The 19,826-nt window shown below is 38.2% G+C and overlaps 1 protein-coding gene across 7 annotated transcripts in view; it reads left to right on the top strand.

Annotated features, from left to right (window-relative positions):
- Positions 1 to 15,470, top strand: part of GRID1 (glutamate ionotropic receptor delta type subunit 1) — a 522,277-nt gene extending 506,807 nt beyond the window's left edge. For 4 of the 7 annotated variants that reach the window (XM_035329542.1, XM_035329546.1, XM_035329543.1 and 1 more), the window contains one exon: positions 14,763 to 15,470. In XM_035329542.1, the coding sequence (XP_035185433.1) occupies positions 14,763 to 15,191 (429 nt within the window). In that variant the 3' untranslated portion in view covers positions 15,192 to 15,470. The other 3 variants (XM_035329544.1, XM_035329548.1, XM_035329551.1) reach the window with 3 other exon arrangements.
- Positions 15,471 to 19,826: the final 4,356 nt, after the last annotated feature.

The raw sequence follows: 19,826 nt of genomic DNA, 5'->3' as shown, positions 1-19,826 counted from the left end.
GGATTTAGCAAACATTCCTTAGTAGACTAGTTAGCAGAGATATTTAAGTACTCGTGAGGAGGGACTGAAGTGGGATTCCTGATAGCTACTGTAATTAAGATAGGAACCAAGTTTTAGAAGAACTGATGATATGCAGATTGGAGGAAGATTTTCAATTTATTTAAGGGAACCGAGTTTCAAAACTTTGGAAAGGATGGGTCCAGGAACCCCTCTGCTCAAGCTACAAGTCAGTAACAGTAACTTAGCTGTGGGGACTAAAAGGAAAAAGAGCATTTTATTTCAAGGAGTAGTGTATTTAGGGATATCTCTTTTCTGTGACTACATATTATCCAACATTTCTACATCAGTGGCCATAATAACAGAGCTACAACATGCATAGCACATACATATCATTAAAATCTACCTCTTTGCAGCATCTGATAGTCCATCCAAGTCATTAGTTCAGTAACAGCTGCCAACTTAAGCCATGCTGGTGACTTCATTTTTCTTTTTCTTCGTTTGGTAAGGCTATGGAAAAAAATGAGTATTGTTATATCACCTAAAAATTGTGGAAATTAGAATTTCTCCTGACTGTTTTCTTCTGTGGAGTGCAGAGCATCTGAAGGTCACAGAAGGGGCCAATACTTTTGCAGACCAAAATTGTACTTTGGCTTTGGTAGTCACCTCATGCAGAAAAAAGAATAGCATTCTCTGCAATAGCCATCATAAAGAAAAGGAGGCAGTCAGTGACTACTGTGACCCTTATGCTGTTAGGAGCTTTGTAAATCAACTGTAGAAAATTGGATTCAGGTTTGAATGAGGTATCATCATAACTTGCAGAGCCATTTTATAAGTTCCTGTCTTTGGCTTGACCCACACATTGGTTCTGTCATGCCAACTGGGGCCAACTCAAAAAAACAGAGATATTGGGAAGATGAATATTCAACTACTCTGACAGATTCATGGCAGGGTTGGGTAGCTATGCAGCTTGCTGGAGTGAAAGAGAGCATTTTAGACACTATAATTTTGTCTGTTGAGGGTCAGCATGAAGCCTGTAGCCAAAAGAATGTGCAAAACTTTCATTATCATTGGAGAAATGTTTTCAGCTGACATTAAGGTGAACCCCAGTTCCTAGGGTTTTCCTCTTCCTCTTTGTATTCCTATGGCTTTTGTGGAGATAATCCTGAGCCAATACACTGAGATGTTCAAGGACTCAGAGGTCTGTGTGGTATAAATCACAACTCTTAATTACAGTGAGTGTAAAAATTGCAGTGTCAACTATGTAACTGGGGAAGGTTTTTTTTCTTTTTTCTTTTTCTTTTTTCTTTTTTTTTTTTTTTCTTTTTCCGGACAGCATATCTTTTTTTTTTTTTTTTTTCTCTCCTCAAAATTAAACAAGTTAAGTATAGTTTCAGCCCATTAAGTCTATTCATTAAGATGAACCTCCAGAAAAGATGGACTTTATTTTCCCAAAACACTCAATTGCCTTTGGTTTACAATTCTGTCATGTGATCAATAGTGAAGTTTCTTGCTTCAAGAGTGAAGACTGGGTTGGTATTTTTGTTTGCTTGTTTTTGTTTTTCCTTTCAGGAGGTAGATACACGATATTTTGATTCTATTTGAAGTAGATTTGTAAAAACGCTTCTAATGATTTCTTACGTGAAAATCATAATATGATCCTTTCTAATGCTTCCTTATCAAATCAGATTAACAACAGAAAGATTAGCTCCAACAATATCAGGAAAGTTGTATAGCTGCAAGACCATGCCAAGTTCATCTTTTAGGGTTCAAGTTCGTCATCTATTAAATTTGGAAAGATATTTGGTAGTGTTTAAGTGCCCTTATTACTTTCTACTTCAGGAACATTTACATTTGGTTATATTTTTCAAATTAGATTTTATAGAAATTATAATCAGCTTTTCATAATTACTGTTAATGCTCGGCCATCCTATACTCACTGTGAAATTTAGTCAGCTCATATGTTTATTGTTAAAATCTCAAGTTTTCACAGTCTGCAATACCAATACCTAATCTTTAGACTCTGATAGACTTGAGAGATCTGGAGAATTGTAAAATTAAAATTGAAAATTAACATTGGAATATCTGTTCAGTCACTCTGCTCTGTGCCCCTTCTGGATAGCTGAACAATCACACAGTTATTGAAACCCAGTAGCATAGAAATGTCAAGCTTTACTGCTGTATTTCTATACCTTTTAGTCCCATGCATTTATTTTATGATCTCAGTAAACTCTGATGTAATTTGCATCATTTGACTGCCAAAAACTTCACCACATCATCACTTTGTTCCTATCTTTTATTTCATTTGACGGACAGTTTTCAAATGTTCGTTGTGGTTTTGATCCAGTATAGCTGCTTACTGCAACAGACTCAGCAGCATCCTTTGTTCTTTATAAGCTATGTCTTATTGCAATGTAGTGTTCCCCTTGAAGTTTATTACCTCTGAGATCTCTTCAGAACTATTAAGAAATCACTCCTTGTTCATCCACATACTCTACTCCAAAACAATAAAAACTTAGAAGCAAAGATTATATATCATATTATTCATGGAAATAAAAGTTGAATTTTTCACTTTTCGCAAGATGTATTCACTAAAAACAAATTAACAGACAACCTTGTATCAAAGAAAATTAGTCACTTTAGGATATTATACAAGATAATATCTTTGCTAGGAATTGACACTTGCTGCATCTTTCATAAAGGATGAGATTGATTTATATATTGTTAATATAGATCTTGAAAGATTATATTAGAATGATCTCAATAAATTCTTGGTTGGATTCTTTCTTAGATCTGATAATATATATTCTAAATCAGAAATGTATTTTCTCCACTGTGCTACTCCTAGCAATGTGAGTGTTTCATCAGCTGTACCCAATGTGTTTGTGATTTTGTAGTGCATGAAGATTATTATTTTTTCTAGTGAATAAGGAATAACATCATTTTCCATGTACTCATGTGCTATTAGCCACTGCCTCATAACTTGTGTCCAGTTTATAATTCATTAACAATCGTGATCTTTGCAGCTTAGTTTCTTAACTTGCTGTTGCTTCTGCAAAATCATTGTGTTTGACATAATCTTTTCACTTTTGTTCTCACTTTTTATTTTCATATTATTAAAAGGGAGCAGCAATTCAAGTACTGTCTGGAGTGGGAACAGACTTGTGTACTAGTAACAGCATCTTATCATTACTATTACTTATTATTATTACATTGGCTACTCCCAAGACTTTTTATTTTAAATATTTTCGAATCTCAAAAAGCTTAGACTCTACAATATTTTCTAGCTCTGTAGTATAGCGGGAGGTGTAGCAAAATTACTCTGAAGATTACCACAAGTATATTGCCAGTGTTCAGGATGAATGAAAGAAAGACTTTATCTCTTTCCATGGCAGCCTTACATGATCTGCCTTAAATTCCCCTGCTCACGTTTGATGATACGCAAATTCCAGCCTACCTCAAAAATCCATACTTCCAGCTTTAGCAGTCATGAATGTTACTCACTAGGACTTTCCTCTGGCATTAGAAGAATATGAAACCCAGTGTACCTCAGAAATGGAAATATGAGCTAACAGATATGAGTCCAATGGATCAAAATTTGTCACAGCTAAGAATTGTGATCTGCACCATATTTTCCTACTATTATTCCATGGCAATTGAGGCTTCCATACCTTCAGCATGGCGTTAGTAATGTTGGTTTTGATTATTAAAGTCTTAAGCCTTCACCACTGTTTTCACTATCCTCATCTTTCTCTTTGTCACTTCATTTACATTGTCTCCTTTGTTATCTTTTTATCTGACAATTTGATTTCCCCTGGGATGGTTCCTTTTGTGAGTGAAAGGAAACATGAGATCATCAAGCTGAAGTTTTATTTTCCATTCATTGCATGTCTTCTATATTTTATCCTTTTTTTTTAAATTATTTTTTCTGTATTTTTATGACATGTCTGAAATCTATGTACATTTTTTGCTCAGTTGCATATAAGTGATCATTTGTTTGTACCACTGTATTGTATTCTACTTTTCTAAGAAAAAATAAAGTGTTTTTGGGGAAAATAAATAATGCAAACACTGGCAAAATAATGCATTTTAATGCCATCTAGAAATTCAGTTTCAAACTAACTTTGAATATAATAAAATGAAAAACTTCAGTTGGCATTTTAATATCAGCAAAGTAGTGTTAGGAATCAGTCATTCCAGAATGCAAAATTTAATGTTATTTGGTGACAAAGTACAAGCTTGAAGTATCACTTAGAGTCCAAAAAAAGAGGATATTTAAATTGCTTTGTACAAGAACTGAAGTGTACCTTAACCAACTCAGTGTTCTCTTTTTATGTGAACAAAGAAACAAGATTTTCTCCTTAGAGGTCCCTAATCGTGATGCAGATATTCTGTAATATCTGATCACAAGCAGTGTGTTCATCCAGAATCCAGCGCAATCCATAAAGTCTTGCTATTGATCACTGTAGATCTATGTCAAGGTCGTAGTGGATTAAAGGTGACGTGTCTACCCCATGACTAAGGACATTGGGCCCAGGCTTCTGATACCCACCACAGTATTCAAGCATTCCTTTGGTTCCAACATATGTCCCTAGGTGCATGGAAGGGATTTTTGTGTTTTGTTTAATTTTCCTGTCCGTCATATAAGAAAAATGGGATTCTTACAGATATGATCTAGACTTACTTAGCATAAACCCTAAGGAAAAAAATAAAAGGAAAAGATGAAGAGAAATAAGTTTAAAAATGCATGTTGCTATACAGAGAACTCAGAAAGAAACAACCCGTTTAAAGTTCCAGTTTGGTAATTAGTTTAAGTACTTGCTTAAGTTGCATTATATGACCTATCCCAGAGAACTTCTGTGGTTACTCATGTGCTTGGCATGAGCTTATGTGTTTTACTGAATTGGAACCTTAATGTGTCAGAGTATTTTAGATTCTTCTTCACACAGTGTTTACAGAGCTAATGTTTGATATTTTATCTCAGCCTACAGTGATACTGGAGAGTTGGCTTCTTGAGGAGGTTTGAATGTTCAGTAATAATAAGTCAGTTAAAGATTAAAATAATAATAATAAACATAAAATGTGATTGCTTCCTCAAGATTTGGTTGTTTGTTTGTTTGTAAAGGGACCCGGATGTTGACCCAACTATTTGTTTTAAATGTGTACATAAATTAAATGAGATCTCACCCAGCTCAAACTTCCATTCACCTTAGATGTAAGATTAAACTTGCTTTGGAACCAGCATGTGTAAAGCATAAACTGGAATTTACGTGTGTACTGAAGTGATTTTCTGGAGATGTCTATGGTTTTTGTGCAGCAAAATCTGTTTAGGACAGATAGGTAGTATATTTTAAACTTGGTCAGACACATTTAAAAGCTATTGGCTTCTTCTTGAAAAAGAAAAATATTAGTACTAGTAACTTACCATACAGCAATAACAGGCAACTTATAACTCTATTTGTCCATTGAAATTAATCATTCTTATAATACCTGAAATAACCTGTCTCCTATTCTCAATATTAGGAAAATATTAAAGAAACCCAAGTGCTACTATTGTGGAGAATAGATCTTTTTGCTCAGCATAACAAGTGGTATTTTTTTCAGAAGTATTCATTATCTGAGAGTTCTCTTTTGGAACACCGTTGGGCAGATGTTCAATATGCTGAGCTATCTAATGAACTGTCCATTTATTTTCTCATATTGAAATAGGAGCTTGGGCAGTTTCCAAAATATGCCCTCAATGGCAATGCAGAAACCTTTAAAAAAATAGTTTTTAAGTAAAATACACGACTGATAGTCAGGAGTAATAGTTTTCTAAGATTTGCATGTAGCTGAAGTGGAGGAGGAGAGGCTTTGCAAGGCAACTGTTGCTGGGCACCAAGAGGATTGCAGAAGCAACTCCTTGTGTCTCCTGTGCCACATCTCTCTGGAACTGTGGCAAGACAGGAAAAGTAGGAATTTTTGAGATTTGGATTTGACTAGGCTAGAATGGCAAAGAAGGATGGTGACCAATCTTTTATGTCTGATGCTCCAGTAGTGTAAATCAGGCTGGTAAAGAGTAGCACTGCTTTGTTTTGGGCTCAATGGAGTGAAAAATCACTTCCTTTATGAACTAGATAATAATTTAGCATTTAAAAGTTGTGTAAAAAACTGTAAAGAATCACCTTATTTTTTAGTGAGTTTTGGAACAGAATGTTGGTGAAAATCTTTGTAAAAGAATAATCTGTCATCTCGTGGGGTGATTTTCTGATGTCATAGTTGAATTCTGAAACTACCACCATCTTCAAGGACAATCCTGTTTGGTTGCAGTGCCTAGAATTTGCTATTTCGAACCAGAAGCATAACAAGTAATAAGTATATGTTTGCTAAAAAGAGTGAAATATTAAATATACTGTTAGCCACACTGTTTTGATCCTTCTTTTTCTCCCCAAATCTTCCTTTCCCTTTCTGTCTGGAGATGGCCAATGATGTGAGGCTGGGCCTCAGAAGTATGGTGAGAATTTATAATAAACATACAGATAATTGGTTTGTTGTTGAAAATGCCTGCACAGATGAATCCGTGCTAGTTTTCTCCTCATCATTACCTCTCCCTGGAAGTCCCCTTGAACCTGATCTTTGTGTTGTTGTAAATGCCTGTAACTATAATATATGCAGAGTGTACACAGTAAAGGTTTCCCCATGTCCTTTCTCCTAAAAAGAGTTCCTTTGCAGAGACATTGGCATGCTTACAGCATTCATTCACTACTGCATTTTGCTGCTTGTGTTGAAAAAATGTTTCTGTGCATTCTCTTGTATCCATTTATTTTTAACCTCATGAAAGTTGTGGAAACATCTGTATAATGTGAACCAGTCATTCATTTTCTTTGTAGTTACCAGCTTCTAATGCTTGTGAACCAAGTTTGGTAAGGATTTTAAAGCTTGAATACTTCAGCATGAAGTTAAATGTCCCCTTCTGTATTAACGAATGAGGATGCTATCACAGCCTCTTACCTTCTGGGTTTGAGACTGCTGCTGGTTGTGAGGACTAGCCACTATTTCTGTGTACTTGCACTTAGCTCATGGATTACACCTAATGTGGGAGTAGGTCATTGAAAGAGACTAGGGGTCTACCTGCCATTTCCTGATTTGTAACAGATGTACCCTTGGTACTCTTTCCTCCATATTTATTCACACTGTGCTGTATAGTGAGCTTGTAGTTGAAGAAAAAAAAAAAAAAAGAAAAGATGTTCAGCTAGTTTAAATTGGTGTGCATCTTGTGCTTCGGTGGTTTGCTGGGGAACTTACGCCCATCCTGGCCAAAGCTTACAGGCCCAGACTATGGGACAGTCGTAACCATCTTCAGAATTAGTTCCCTGGCTAGATGTGGCTGCAGGTTAAATGAAGCCGCCCTGAGCAAGGGGGACAAGGTGAGTGTGGGAAGATGTGGGCTACTTCATGAAACTCCTTGCTGCAACAGCAGTTCTGTAGCGAGTCACTGCCACTTCATTGGTCTTTGGCTTTTTGTTAATAGTTTCTTAATTTTACCAATTATAGATATCTTTTGGCTGTGGGAAGGTGGGAGTGAAATTTGGCAATGTATCCGAAAGATTTTTCTATCAAATTTACATCATCTTTGTAGTATTCCTTTATTTATTTCAGGTTTACACACAGGGAAAGAATATTGCTCTCTTCATAACAGAATTTCTGCTCTCTGGTGAAGGAGAGCACCTCTTAGTGAATAAGGTAGCCTCTTCTGCATAGCTTTTAATGAAGTTTTATTTCATTGAAGATGATTACACATCAATTGAAATTAATATTTTGCAAAATTCTCCCATTTATTTTATTCTTTCAATTGGATAACAGTCTACTGGACCTCAACCAATGTCAGTCTCAACACATTCTTCTAACAGCTGTTTTATGGATGATAGCTTACTTAATCGCTTATTTAAAATACATGGTATTGTTTCCACCAGAAGCTTGATTGCAGAATTGGGCCTATTTATAAAAGTAGGCTTTCAGGTAGACTCTTGAGGCGCATCTGTACTTATTTCTCGTAAGATATTGTTGTGGTCAAACCAGCATCTAGCAGAGTACACTCAGAAACCACTCTGCAAATTTTATGTAACATTAAGTGCTGTTTGACTAGGTCAGTTGCCTGTGTTAAATTAATGACAGGAAACATACATCATCGCTGCATCTGTTTATACATCTGTCTGCATTTCACTGCATTGTCGAGTGCAGAATCTCTAAAAAATAATGACTATGGCAAAGAGATTTGTTTTAAAAATGGGCTATTTTTATTATATAACACCATACTGTTTTCATTGTTTTGCAGCACATCTATTACTTAATATCCTCACTGCTTTTTCTTCCTGAGCAAGCCAGTTATGTCTGGTTTTGCTACTTTGTCGCAACCTCATGGAAAAAAAAAATAAAATTACAGTTCTACATATGCAGTAGTTGCAGCTGAAAGCGATGATAATGACCTTTTATGAATACAGCATTTAAAAACAAGTCTTTTCTTAAACAAATGGGGAGCTGCTGCCTCTTTATTTCTCTTTAACAAGATGTTTGAGTCATTGATGTCTGAACCACACCAGACAAAGGCTGGGAGCTGAGTGGAGCTGTCAGTTTCCATACTGCACTGAGAGAATAGCTGGTGGGCACCTGAGTGGGGAAACCTCCCTGTTTTGCTTTTATTTTTCTGCTTTCTTTTTCAGTTATGCAGTTTGCCTGTCTGTTCATGGAAGTGTCCCAGAAACTTCCCGCCTAGCTGGGTATATGTGTGCCTTCCATCATTCTGTCTCTCATGACCACTGATGCTTGTATCTTCCACATATGCATATGGGTTAAGAGGTGTTGCTACATGAGTGGGAAAGGGACTGGCCTCTGACCTGGCCAAGGTCACAAGAAGCGATGTCTGTCTGAGGCTGGGGCTTGACTCAACTTTTGAACCCCAGTCCTATTTACAAAATTGCCTAATTTTCTAAAATAGTTCTTCACAGAATGAAAATGCATTGTTAACATTTCTTTCTTGTTTTGGTTTCATCTACTCACTGAAAGATTATCCTTCATATTGTCACCCAGGACAGAAACAACCAAACAAAACAGAAATGTTCTGTAATTGGTGATTAAGACTATATTGCTCTAAAAGATCTCAAGCATTATTTTCAGCATCTCTTGAGCCTTATTAAGCCTTAACAGGCTTTTTTAACAGTTGGCACAGTTATCTGCATCTGACCGGGAGGTATGAGCACATTCATGGTAGTCTCTCTATGTATATGCCTGCCTACCCATATTGGCTACATTTTTTTTTTTATTATTTTTGTGTGTGTGTGCGCTTGATATGTAGGGTCAGGTTCATTAGTCTTATCCTCTAGTCTGTTGTGGTTTAATTTGTATGTGTGGGGTGCAGATGTGGTTGATCACAGTTTTGGAATAGTTCTAGCATTAAATTTCTCCAGATATCCACTCTGTGCATTTGGCCCTACTGAAACTACTTCATCAGCTTGTAATCTCTAAAATTTGAGGTTAACTGACTCCAAATCTCCCAAGTAGTTTCTCGTTTTTTTTAATCTGACTGCCCACACGCTTTTCTCAGAGCCCACTGTCAGAAGTCACAGAAAATAAAATAGAAAATATAGTGATTACACTTTAAGTCATCCTATCAGCTTTTTTATCTCGCCATAATTTCTGTCTGCACGATAAAGCCAACCTTAGTTAGCTCTGATAGGGAGTCACAGTTTCTTGCAGTCACTGTTGTGCAGAACTAGTTGTTTTTAGATAATTCAGGTAAGCATCCTTCAAATCCATGCAGACACTTGCCACAATGTGCTCCTGCTGACATAGACCATTGAACCTGTCACTCAGGATCAAGTGCTTAGGATGTATCAGAAACATGCCCTTCATTTGCCCTTATGGAACTCAAACTCATTGGGGAAGAATGACATTTAAATTGGTGTTTATGAGTAAGATAATTTCCAGACCAGAAGCAATGTTTGGGTAGCTGTTTTCCTTAAGCTGGAGAAGGATAAGCTTATGTTTATAATTCATTTTCCTTACACGTGATATTTTTTTCTTCCTTTCACTGATTAACTTCTTCAACTGATCTATTTGTAGCATAACATTAATATTGAAAATAGAATTATGAAGGCAGCAAAGGAAAAATATTTGATCTCCTTTTGGCAACAGAACCATATACATTTATCCAATAACTATATATGAAAAGTGACATTGAATTGGCATGAAACATCAGAGAGGTGACATATTTATAATATTAACTAAGTTTTGCATATTAAGTATAAAAAAAAAAAAAAAAAGAGAGAGAGAGAGAAAAGAAACCTTCAGTAATGTGCCTACCCCAGACACTGAAGTATTATGTTTGGAGCTCATTCATTCATCTCTGAAAGAGAACGAGCTGGAGCTGGAGCCAGAAACGTTTGTGAAGAGAAGCAGAAAGGCTTCCTGCAAGGAGCTGCCCCTGGCCAGGGAAGGCTTTGCGCTGGAAAACCAGCACACAAACCTCCTCGTTGGCTCCAGCTTTTCCCTTCCAGATGCCAGATCTGGTACCTCTGGCATTCCCTAGCTCCAAGCCTCAATGTGCTAATTTATACTGATTTAATAATTTCAATTCCTTAATTTTGCCACAGAGATGCAACAGTTGATAAGAACAGTTGCAGCATCAGAAAGTTTGGGATCTTTTGCAATGCTACATTACCATTTCACAATTAAGATGACAAAGCTTCAGGAAAAAAAATGCCAGCTAGCTAAGGGTTTTAAGGTTATAACAAATGGCTCATTTTTACTAAGAATTATAGAACTAAAAGTAAGGAGGAATACTGAGTTGACAAGGGAGCAGAATGTCATAACTTTTTAGATTTGTTTGTTTGGCTTTATTACCTCTTAACCCTTTTCGTTTATCTTGTTACTTTTCTGTAGCATATGTTTTATTATTGAATTTTCCAGGAGACCAATAAAGGAAAAAGATGATGTTTACAGAATTTACAAATTCTGCAAGCTTCACTTGTCAAATTAAGCTATCACAACACCTTCCATTCTGGAAATCCTAGGATTCAAGGCAGTCTTCAATTATGCAAGGACAAACTAATTTTTTCAGGTGTTTCTAGTCTTTACTTTTTGAAAGATCATTCTCTCAACATTAAGACAGTTTCATACCAAGCTTGACATTTTGTTATTTAGCTGTTCTTCATCTAATAAGACAAAGAAAAATGGAAGAACCTTTAAAATGTGTTTTTATTATTCCTCAGAGACAGAGTTGTTTTCCTTAACCTTTACAAACATTTTATTTTAGTAACAGAAAGAAGGAATAATGTGAACTTCTGGGCTCTTGGAAGCCTTAATATATATATATTTTCCCCTGATCTTAATAAGGCCACAAAGTTGTCCTTAGTGCTGAATAGAGTTAGAAGTAGGCAAATGAAATCTGTACCCCTACCTACCTCCTAAAAATAATCCCCAGCATTTACTTTTCTACTTAATTTATGAACTGTTCTGTAGTAGATGAAAAGTGATGTCTGTGTTTCACTTGTATAAACTTATGTTTATATTGTGAAATGTTATGCAACTGCAAACACACCATTTCTGAGCAATTCCATTTCTGGGCTGGACTGCGTAGAGGGGAAGGGAGGGTAACTCTGTTAGGCTAACAGAGGGACACTTCCAAATGGTGTGAAAATTAATAACCCCTCTGGTCTGAAGCAGGACATGTCTATAAAGAGCATCTCATCTGTGGCTCTTTATGTTTATATCTCAAAAGAACTAAGCTAAATATATAACAAGGATTAATTATTTGAATTTTATGAGATATTGTGCACAGATACTCCAAAAGAGGAGTTCACTTCATTCACTAACGTGTTTTTCCTCGGCAAACAGTTGATAACTGCATGTTGCAAATACTGGAGCTGCACCATTCCCCCTGGCTTGGCTAGTTATCCCAGTCGCATTACTTCTGTTCCCATAGCAAAGCAGGATGGAATGCAATGAGGATATCTTTGCTATCAAAAAATACAAATACCAATAAAATGTTGATGTATATTTTCACTCAAAATGATCTGAAGAAAGCATTAGTATTTGGTAAAAACTCATAAAAATGCAAATGAGTCATGAACATTTCTCCAAAGTCTTATTTAGGAAAATTTGTTCCTCTAGTATTTGTGCAGTTCCAACCTGAATTCTCTACTTTTTCTTTTCTTGTAGTAGCGGATTGGCAAGAAAATGGGTCCCAGATAACTGGAGTGCAAACCTAGGAGTCTAAATCAAAGGGAGCAGCATTCCTGAGAAAAGGACGTGTAGTACAGAGGACCTGAAGAAGCACCATATGATGGGCTTCTGGGAGTTAGCTTCCTTAGACACAGATGTCATCAGACACTGCAATAGCCAAGCTTTGCAGATAAGCAGGACTTTGCCGCAGGCTTTTGTTGACAGACAGATAAAGAAAACACAAAAGTACCTGGTGAGATGCTGCACAAAACGAACGTGCCCACGGAGGTCAAGCCCTTAGTCCCAGCTGGGGGTAATGTAAGAACACTTCCTACTCTTGCCCCCAGTCCATAGTTTTACTTCAAGAAGTAGAGATTCATAAAGTCTATAATGAAATCCATGTAATACTCTGGCCAGTATATCACAAATTCTTAATTTACCTCGTTATGGAGTTTATGAAGGAGCTTCTGCATTACTGTCACCGTAGTGCATTGTCTAACTCATAGAATAAGGAGCCTGACATGCCAGGTTGGTGAAAAGGACTTAACACAGCCATACCACCTCTCTAATCAAGTATTGTTTAGGCCCTTTCTGCCACATAAGTATTTATTTATTTATTTGCTATTGATCTTCCCTAATTCAAAATTATTTGATTAGAGGATTTTGCTGAAAAAGCAACGTTAAAAAATATGGTTTGTATGTGTTCCTCTGGTGAGGCAGATAATATCACCAACGTTCTGGGGAGCCACACGAGGAGTTCAGTGATTTTTAAGTGAAATGAAACAGGAACCCTCATTCCACTGATTAAGAAGGGAAGTGAAAACTGCTGCTCAGCCTTGTAATTGTTGAACAATTGTACTCCACTTGAAATCAATGGGGATTTAGCCAAAGCTGAGAACAGAGGTTTGGGTTCATCATCATGTAATGCTAATTCATTTCTAAATCCATGCAGAGATCAAAAAATCCAGTGGTTCCTGAGTAACATAGAAGTGGTTTTAAACCACAAGGCGAGAATCAAATCTGTATTAGTTTTTGGCTGGAATCAAGGGCTTTGGAGCTGATTTGATTGTCAATTTAAGAGTGAAGGCAAAGTTGCAAAGCAGTGTATGACACTGGAATAGCACTGTAATTTGCTGTGCCCCACCTGAAAGGTAGCAGTAAAAGATCACGAGGAGTGGCTGGCACTGACACTGCAGACTGCTCTGTTCCCAGAGCCTAGCCTTTGGAACGAACAGGAGTGTCTTTAAGGCTACTGGTGTTGGGTTTAAGCAGCTAGGACTATGTAGACCCGTTGGCAATCGGGGATTACTGGAACAGAAAAGTTTTGGGTAGTCCCATTTCCTAGCCTGGGATTTTGCTGGCTGCCCACTGTGGTTTGTCAGAGCAAGGGATGCCTTGTTCCAGGCCTGTTGGGCTTTTATGGATGCTCTGCTGCTACTCTGCCGTATGTTGCATCAAATAACTACAACTGCAGATCACAGCTGTGCTTCATGAAATACAGAGAAATGATATAATACCTTTTTATTTGCAATGCACTGCTAGCTATTAAAATTCAGTCATAACAGCATCCCAGGTGGGTGACTTTACTCTGCCAGTTTTGTTGCTTTCCATTTTGGGCTTCCTGCATACCACACTGAAGAGATAAACAGCAGCTGTAGGTCTTTGCTGCTTCAAGTTTTAAAGACAACTTCTTTGGCCGTGTTTCCTCCTGGAAGCTAAAATGTTTGGCACGGGGTGCCAAAAGTCCCTTGAGGAGACCTCTCTGGGAATGTTAGGTGACTCATTCTCTGAGGATAGCAATCTGTTTTCAAAGACCAGCATTGCTTTCCCGAGCACTGACCACAGACCTAAACTTGTACCAGATGAGGTGTCAGAATGGCAACTTGTTGTCAGTCACACAGCTGTCCAAAACACAGCTGAGCGTTCCCCTCCTCAGGGCTCCCAGAGCAGGTCTCCATCTCAGTGCCCTTCCAGGAGGTCCATGGTCCTTGCCAGGTAGGTGACCCAAGGCTCCCTGCTGGGAAGGGAAGACTTCTTCGCCACCACAACCCCTGGCCAGTAGATTTTGGCACAAGAAGCAAATACCCGGGAGCCAGCTAGGCTGCGCACGGTGTCACACTGATGTAATCCTTGCAAAGTGCGCTGCAGTTAGAGGAGTGTTGAGCTGCCCTGGGGCTACAGGGCAGCAGGCTGCTCTCTGGCTCGCTTGTTCGCCTCCCAGAGGCTTTTATCCTGGGCTTGTGCAAAGTGAGCTAAGGGCTTGTGGGATGTGCTGGTCCCTGCTGCCAGCTCCCGTTGGCTGAACCAGAGATGTCATTTTACCCCCAAGGAGGATGGCATTGAGAACATCAGAGGGTTTTGCAGGTTGAGATTGAGCTGGTGTTTTCTTCAGCATGTGTTTCTCAGCTGGAGATGTTGGACAGACTTTGAGGTTTTGCACAGGCCCAGACGAAATCGAAGCGATCTAATGAGTAACCAGCAGCTCCTATCACACACCGGGTGGACAGGGGGGCGGACGTTAAAGGTACTTGTGTCTGAACTGATTGTTCTGGTCTCTTCCTCCCTAGGATAAAGAAGTGAACCTGGAGCAGGTCCACAGACGCATGAACAGTTTGATCGATGAAGACATAGCCCACAAGCAGATCTCTCCGGCGTCCATTGAAATCTCAGCCCTGGAGATTGGTGGCATGCAGCCAGCTCAGACCCTGGAGCCGGTACGCGAATACCAGAACACACAACTTTCTGTCACCACCTTTTTACCAGAACAGACAACTCATGGTGCCAGCAGGACACTCACAGCTGCCTCTGGCAGCAACCTGCCGCTGCCCCTGAGCAGCTCAGCCACCATGCCCTCTATACAGTGTAAACACAGGTCGCCAAATGGAGGACTGTTTCGTCAGAGTCCCGTGAAAACCCCGATCCCAATGTCATTTCAGTCTGTGCCAGGGGGAGTCATTCCAGAAGCAATGGAGCCCTCTCATGGAACATCCATTTGATGAAAACAAACAGTAACACAACCAGCAGAGCTTTTTAATACAGAATTTAAAACAAACAAACAAAAAAGAAACTCTTACATTTTTCTTGTATATACATGTAAATAATGAAAGAATGAAGTGGGGTAAAAGTGTATTTTGAATATTCCCAATTTTCGAAGTCAGTAAAAAACAAAAGAAAAAAAAAAAAAACAGAAATGTATGAATGACTTTGTAAATTTTGTTCTATATGAATAAAAAGGCAAACTACTTGTGATCGTTCTCAAGTGCCAAAGAAGACCAGTTACTGGGACTGAGGGCCTTTTTTTTTTTTTTTTTTTTTTTTTTTTCCTGAGGATTTCAGCATAGTTTCCCTTCCTGTCCTTTTTGTTTTCAGGGAAAAGAAAAAAATCAATTTCTGGCCAGAAAAATTCACTGTGTTCAGACCTCTCCTTTCCCCAAAACCCTCTCGATGGCAATTCATTTGGAGAGTTTAACAACTGATACTAGCATAACAGCAACAAATATTTTAAACCTGAATTATAACTAAAACCCAACAAAAGATGAAAATGAACTTTTGCCTTCTAACAAGGATTTAAACTTCCACATGGTTTCCAAGTTTAAGCACAGATTATTGAGTTGTGTATTTATGTTTACTGTGCTGTGGGGCTGTTTTTATTTAATCTGTGTTTTATATATATAATATATATGTCATAAAGCACATGTATATTATATATATAAATGCTTTGATAAATAGCAGGTTTCAGGTTATGGGTAAAGCTGTTATGAAAAAGCTGATTTTTTTTTTTGTGTGTGTGTGTGTGTGTCTTATATACACGAATGAAAAAGGGGAGTAACCAGTGGCTGACAGGACTGAGAGAAGGGGGAGCTTTAACAGGCAGGAGATAATGGCACTGCAGCAACTGTGCCCTCTGGTGCCGTTCCTTTCTTTGAGATTTGTAAGGAATTTGCCTCAAAATGGATGTGATGCTCACTGTTGAAGTCATATCCCTGAACGATAAAGCTTTCCTCATGACTACAAGCACAGCTCTGCCTTTTTTTTTTTTTTTTTTTTTTTCCCTGTTGATTTTATAAAGAAAAATATTCTAATGGCCATGTCTACAATCTTGGTAGAAATGGCTCTAAAATGCTTATTTTTTTTGTCAAATCAAGGACAAAGATAAAGCAACATATATAGATAATTTAATGTCTCATGCTGCAAATATTACTAGTGCAATTTCGTATGACAAAAAAAAAAAATCAAAACCAAAACACATTGTTTCCTTCCCAAATAGTAGTTCTAACGTGCCCCCTCCTCACCCACTGTTGCTAATGGACCATCAGTTATTTTTCATTCAGAATTGGGATAATTCAGTATCTTCTCAAAAACATCTCTATAGCTATGTTGCAATTTCCCTCTGTATCTGGATTTCTCCACTTTATTAGACACTGCTATTTGGAAAAGGCTGTAGATCTTGGTGCAGCAAAATCACTGCCTACATTAAGGTGAAAGATTGTGTTTGAACAGAAGTAAAAACGCATTTACATCCCCAGAAAGTCAGCAGGCAATCTAGGTCAGGCTTTTGGATAAGTAAACATCCAATTGATTGCTCCTAATTTGATTTGCATAATTACTCAACAGGTATATTTATGAGATGATAAAAGTCCCCAAATTTTTACATTTATAGTTCAAGCGGTAGGGAAGAAAAATCAAAGTGGGATATAAAAGCAGCCTAATGGAAGAGCATACTCAGCATACTGTTTAAATGAGGACTATTGATGGTGAGCTTCCAGAAAGAGGACTCTTGCAGGGATTAATCTGTCAAGTCAGTTCCTCATGAAGACAGCACGATTTTGCAGCCTGGCACAAATTGCACTATTTGCTTCAACCTAATTAAAAATGAGTAATGCTCTAGTCAGCTGACTAGGTTTATCTTATTTAGACACTTGGCCTGCATAAGCTTGGGATTTTTTTCCTTCCTCTTTTGTCATACTTTTCCCTCTTATTATTATTATAACACTCTGGCCACAGGAAAAAAATAGACATTTTCCCCCCGACTTCGTCCTGCCTTCCATGCATGTACACCAACTAGTTACGGAAGAACAAGCTGCACAAGAAGGCCATGCACTCCTAGGTACCTGCAAAGGAGAAAGCATGCAACTATTTGTGCTGGCAAAAATTCTCTCTTTTTATTCCCAGTTTAAGATTTCAGAAGAGATGCAAGGAGCTGCAGGCGTGCAAGCTGGGGCTCAGCCGGAGTGGGTGCTCCCTTCCCAGCAGCACCAGCACAAGGAGGCCATCACCCCTCGTCCCGAGCATCCTCCTGGTGCAGAGGGGTGAGCAGCTTGCTTGGCCACCCAAGTGACCACCCAGACACATCCTCCCTTCTGGACAGCAAGGATCCACGGTGAGCTGCTAGCGCACAGCAGTGTGGCCACTGATGCTGGCTCTGTGCCCATGTTGTAGGAAATAAGCTCGTCAGGGCCTGCCCAAGCTGATCCCTTATGGTTTCCCCACAAAGCACACAGCAGGGGGCTGAAACTGCTTTGCTGAGGAGTCATCGCTTCCACAAAATACATTAGGTCCTTTTCATGTTACAGTCTAAACCACAGTGCTGAATAATTTAAACTGAACTGCATTTGTGGAATAAATTGTGAATACAGTATATTTGGGGATTAACTTTAACATTCTCCATATTCAGTGTTCTCCTCCCAGCTCAGTCTTACCATGTGCTGTAAAGTTTGGAAGCGTGGTTTAACTTTTAAAATGATGCTGGATCCTACTGTTTTTTATGCATAGACTGTGAATCGCCTGTTTAAATGCTCTGCAAGATTACATCTAAGACGATCAGAATCTTGCAGCACCAAACCACGTGGTCCTCACTCAGAAAAGTATTTAAGCATATGTGTAAGCCAGCCCTAGAGAACATGGCTGCTTTATGCGATGGCTGTAGTGCTTTGCTGATTACTGACGGAGTTAAATGCAGGTCTCATACTAAATATATGGCTAATTTTAAGCAGGTGAGTGAGCTCACCAATCTCCCTGGGACTATTCTGTTGCTTAAAGTTAACTGTTTAAAAGTGCTTTGCTGCACCAGTCTATACTGTAAGAGTCACAATCCATGATGGCTCTGACACTGCCTAGTAATTATTTGTTTATATAAAGTTAGCAAGTCATAGCTTGGGCCTGTCAACCATGGCAGAAAGCTGTTAAATCTTTCACGTGACGGTGGTTTGGTTTTAGATTATTTAAGCAAATCACCAGGTTCTCCTTGAACATAAACAGTGTTTCTTTCCCATAATTTTTCAGTTTTCAAAGTAAATGCAGAATGTATGATTTCCATATTCTGTCTCCTGTTTTATATTTATATCTTTATTTTGACAGATCAAAGCATTCACTTTCTATATAATATGTATTCACCACACACTCTAGCATATATATATACATGCGCAGTTATTCACAGATGAAGTGAGAAATATAATTTCCATGTGATGTAAATGAGCATAAGCTCAAAGCCCTCACAGAGCTGTGCTTGCTTATACCACCTGCAGTTCTGACCCTTCACTGTTAATAGCTGGCAAGCAGAATAGTTGCAGAATTTCCTGAAGACTCTGAAGCCCAGGCTGTGCCCTTAGTTTCAAGCAGAACTTCCCTCTGAAGGTGCATGCTTAAACAGAGGAATAACGCCTAATCCCAAATATCCCAGATCCTCAAGGATGTTTACATTGCAAAGGTGGCTGTATATGAAATGAAAATTGAGTGCCTATACCTTCCTTTTATTGCTGATGAACTTCTGTGAAAGTCACATCTGTGGCAGAGCACTTGTAGTGCGTCTTGTTCTATTTAGCCATTAGTTTAGAAATGACTTTATTTTCATACAAAAACGTGACTCAGTTTCTTCTGTTTGCTTGCAATCTGAAGGATGCATTGCTTTATTTCTAAGTAGTACACCAAGTTTTTTCTATTGCAGTGGAAAAATAGGAACTACTTTTTAATTTCAGAGTTGAAGCTTGATGGAACATTTTAATGCTGAGTTACAACTACACGTGTGTGATATTTGTCTTGCAAAGTGAAACTCCCAACACCTTGCCATGCTTTGGTGACCTGCCACTGCTGTGCTGTAGATGAGGGCTCAGAAAAACAACTCACTTTCTCTTAGTCTGCTGATAGAATAAAGCACATAAACCTGGGTTCTTTCATGTGTAAATCAGCAACCCTCCAGTGAAAGGACCAACCAGGCTGGATCTCAATAGACAAGGATTTGGCTCTTAATATTGGGTTTGCAAGCACGACTTCCCATAATCTTGTATTCGGTGCCAGCTCTGGGAAGGAAAATGTTTTGAGTCTCAAAAATTAAACCAAAAGAGGAACTTATATTAATATTATTATTTTGAGCACTTAACATGGTTTTAAATTTGAACTGTAAGCCAAAATAACTTATAGGACAAATTTCTTCTTAAAACCTGTTCAAGTTTAGGTATATATCTCCTCTAAAAAAGGTTAAAAACGGTTGGCTTGGTGGCAAACAGAGCCTCCCTTTCAAAGGAAATCAGGTTACCAACAGCAGGTTACAACAACCACAGTGCTCAGACCTTCATATTTTGTTTTATTTTACTTTTTATTACATATTATTTTATTTTACTTTTTATTACATATTT

The sequence above is a fragment of the Oxyura jamaicensis genome, chromosome 6 (genome assembly GCF_011077185.1).
Source record: "Oxyura jamaicensis isolate SHBP4307 breed ruddy duck chromosome 6, BPBGC_Ojam_1.0, whole genome shotgun sequence".
In the NCBI taxonomy this organism is placed as follows: Eukaryota; Metazoa; Chordata; class Aves; order Anseriformes; family Anatidae; genus Oxyura; species Oxyura jamaicensis.
This window is presented reverse-complemented; position numbering and strand designations above follow the sequence as displayed.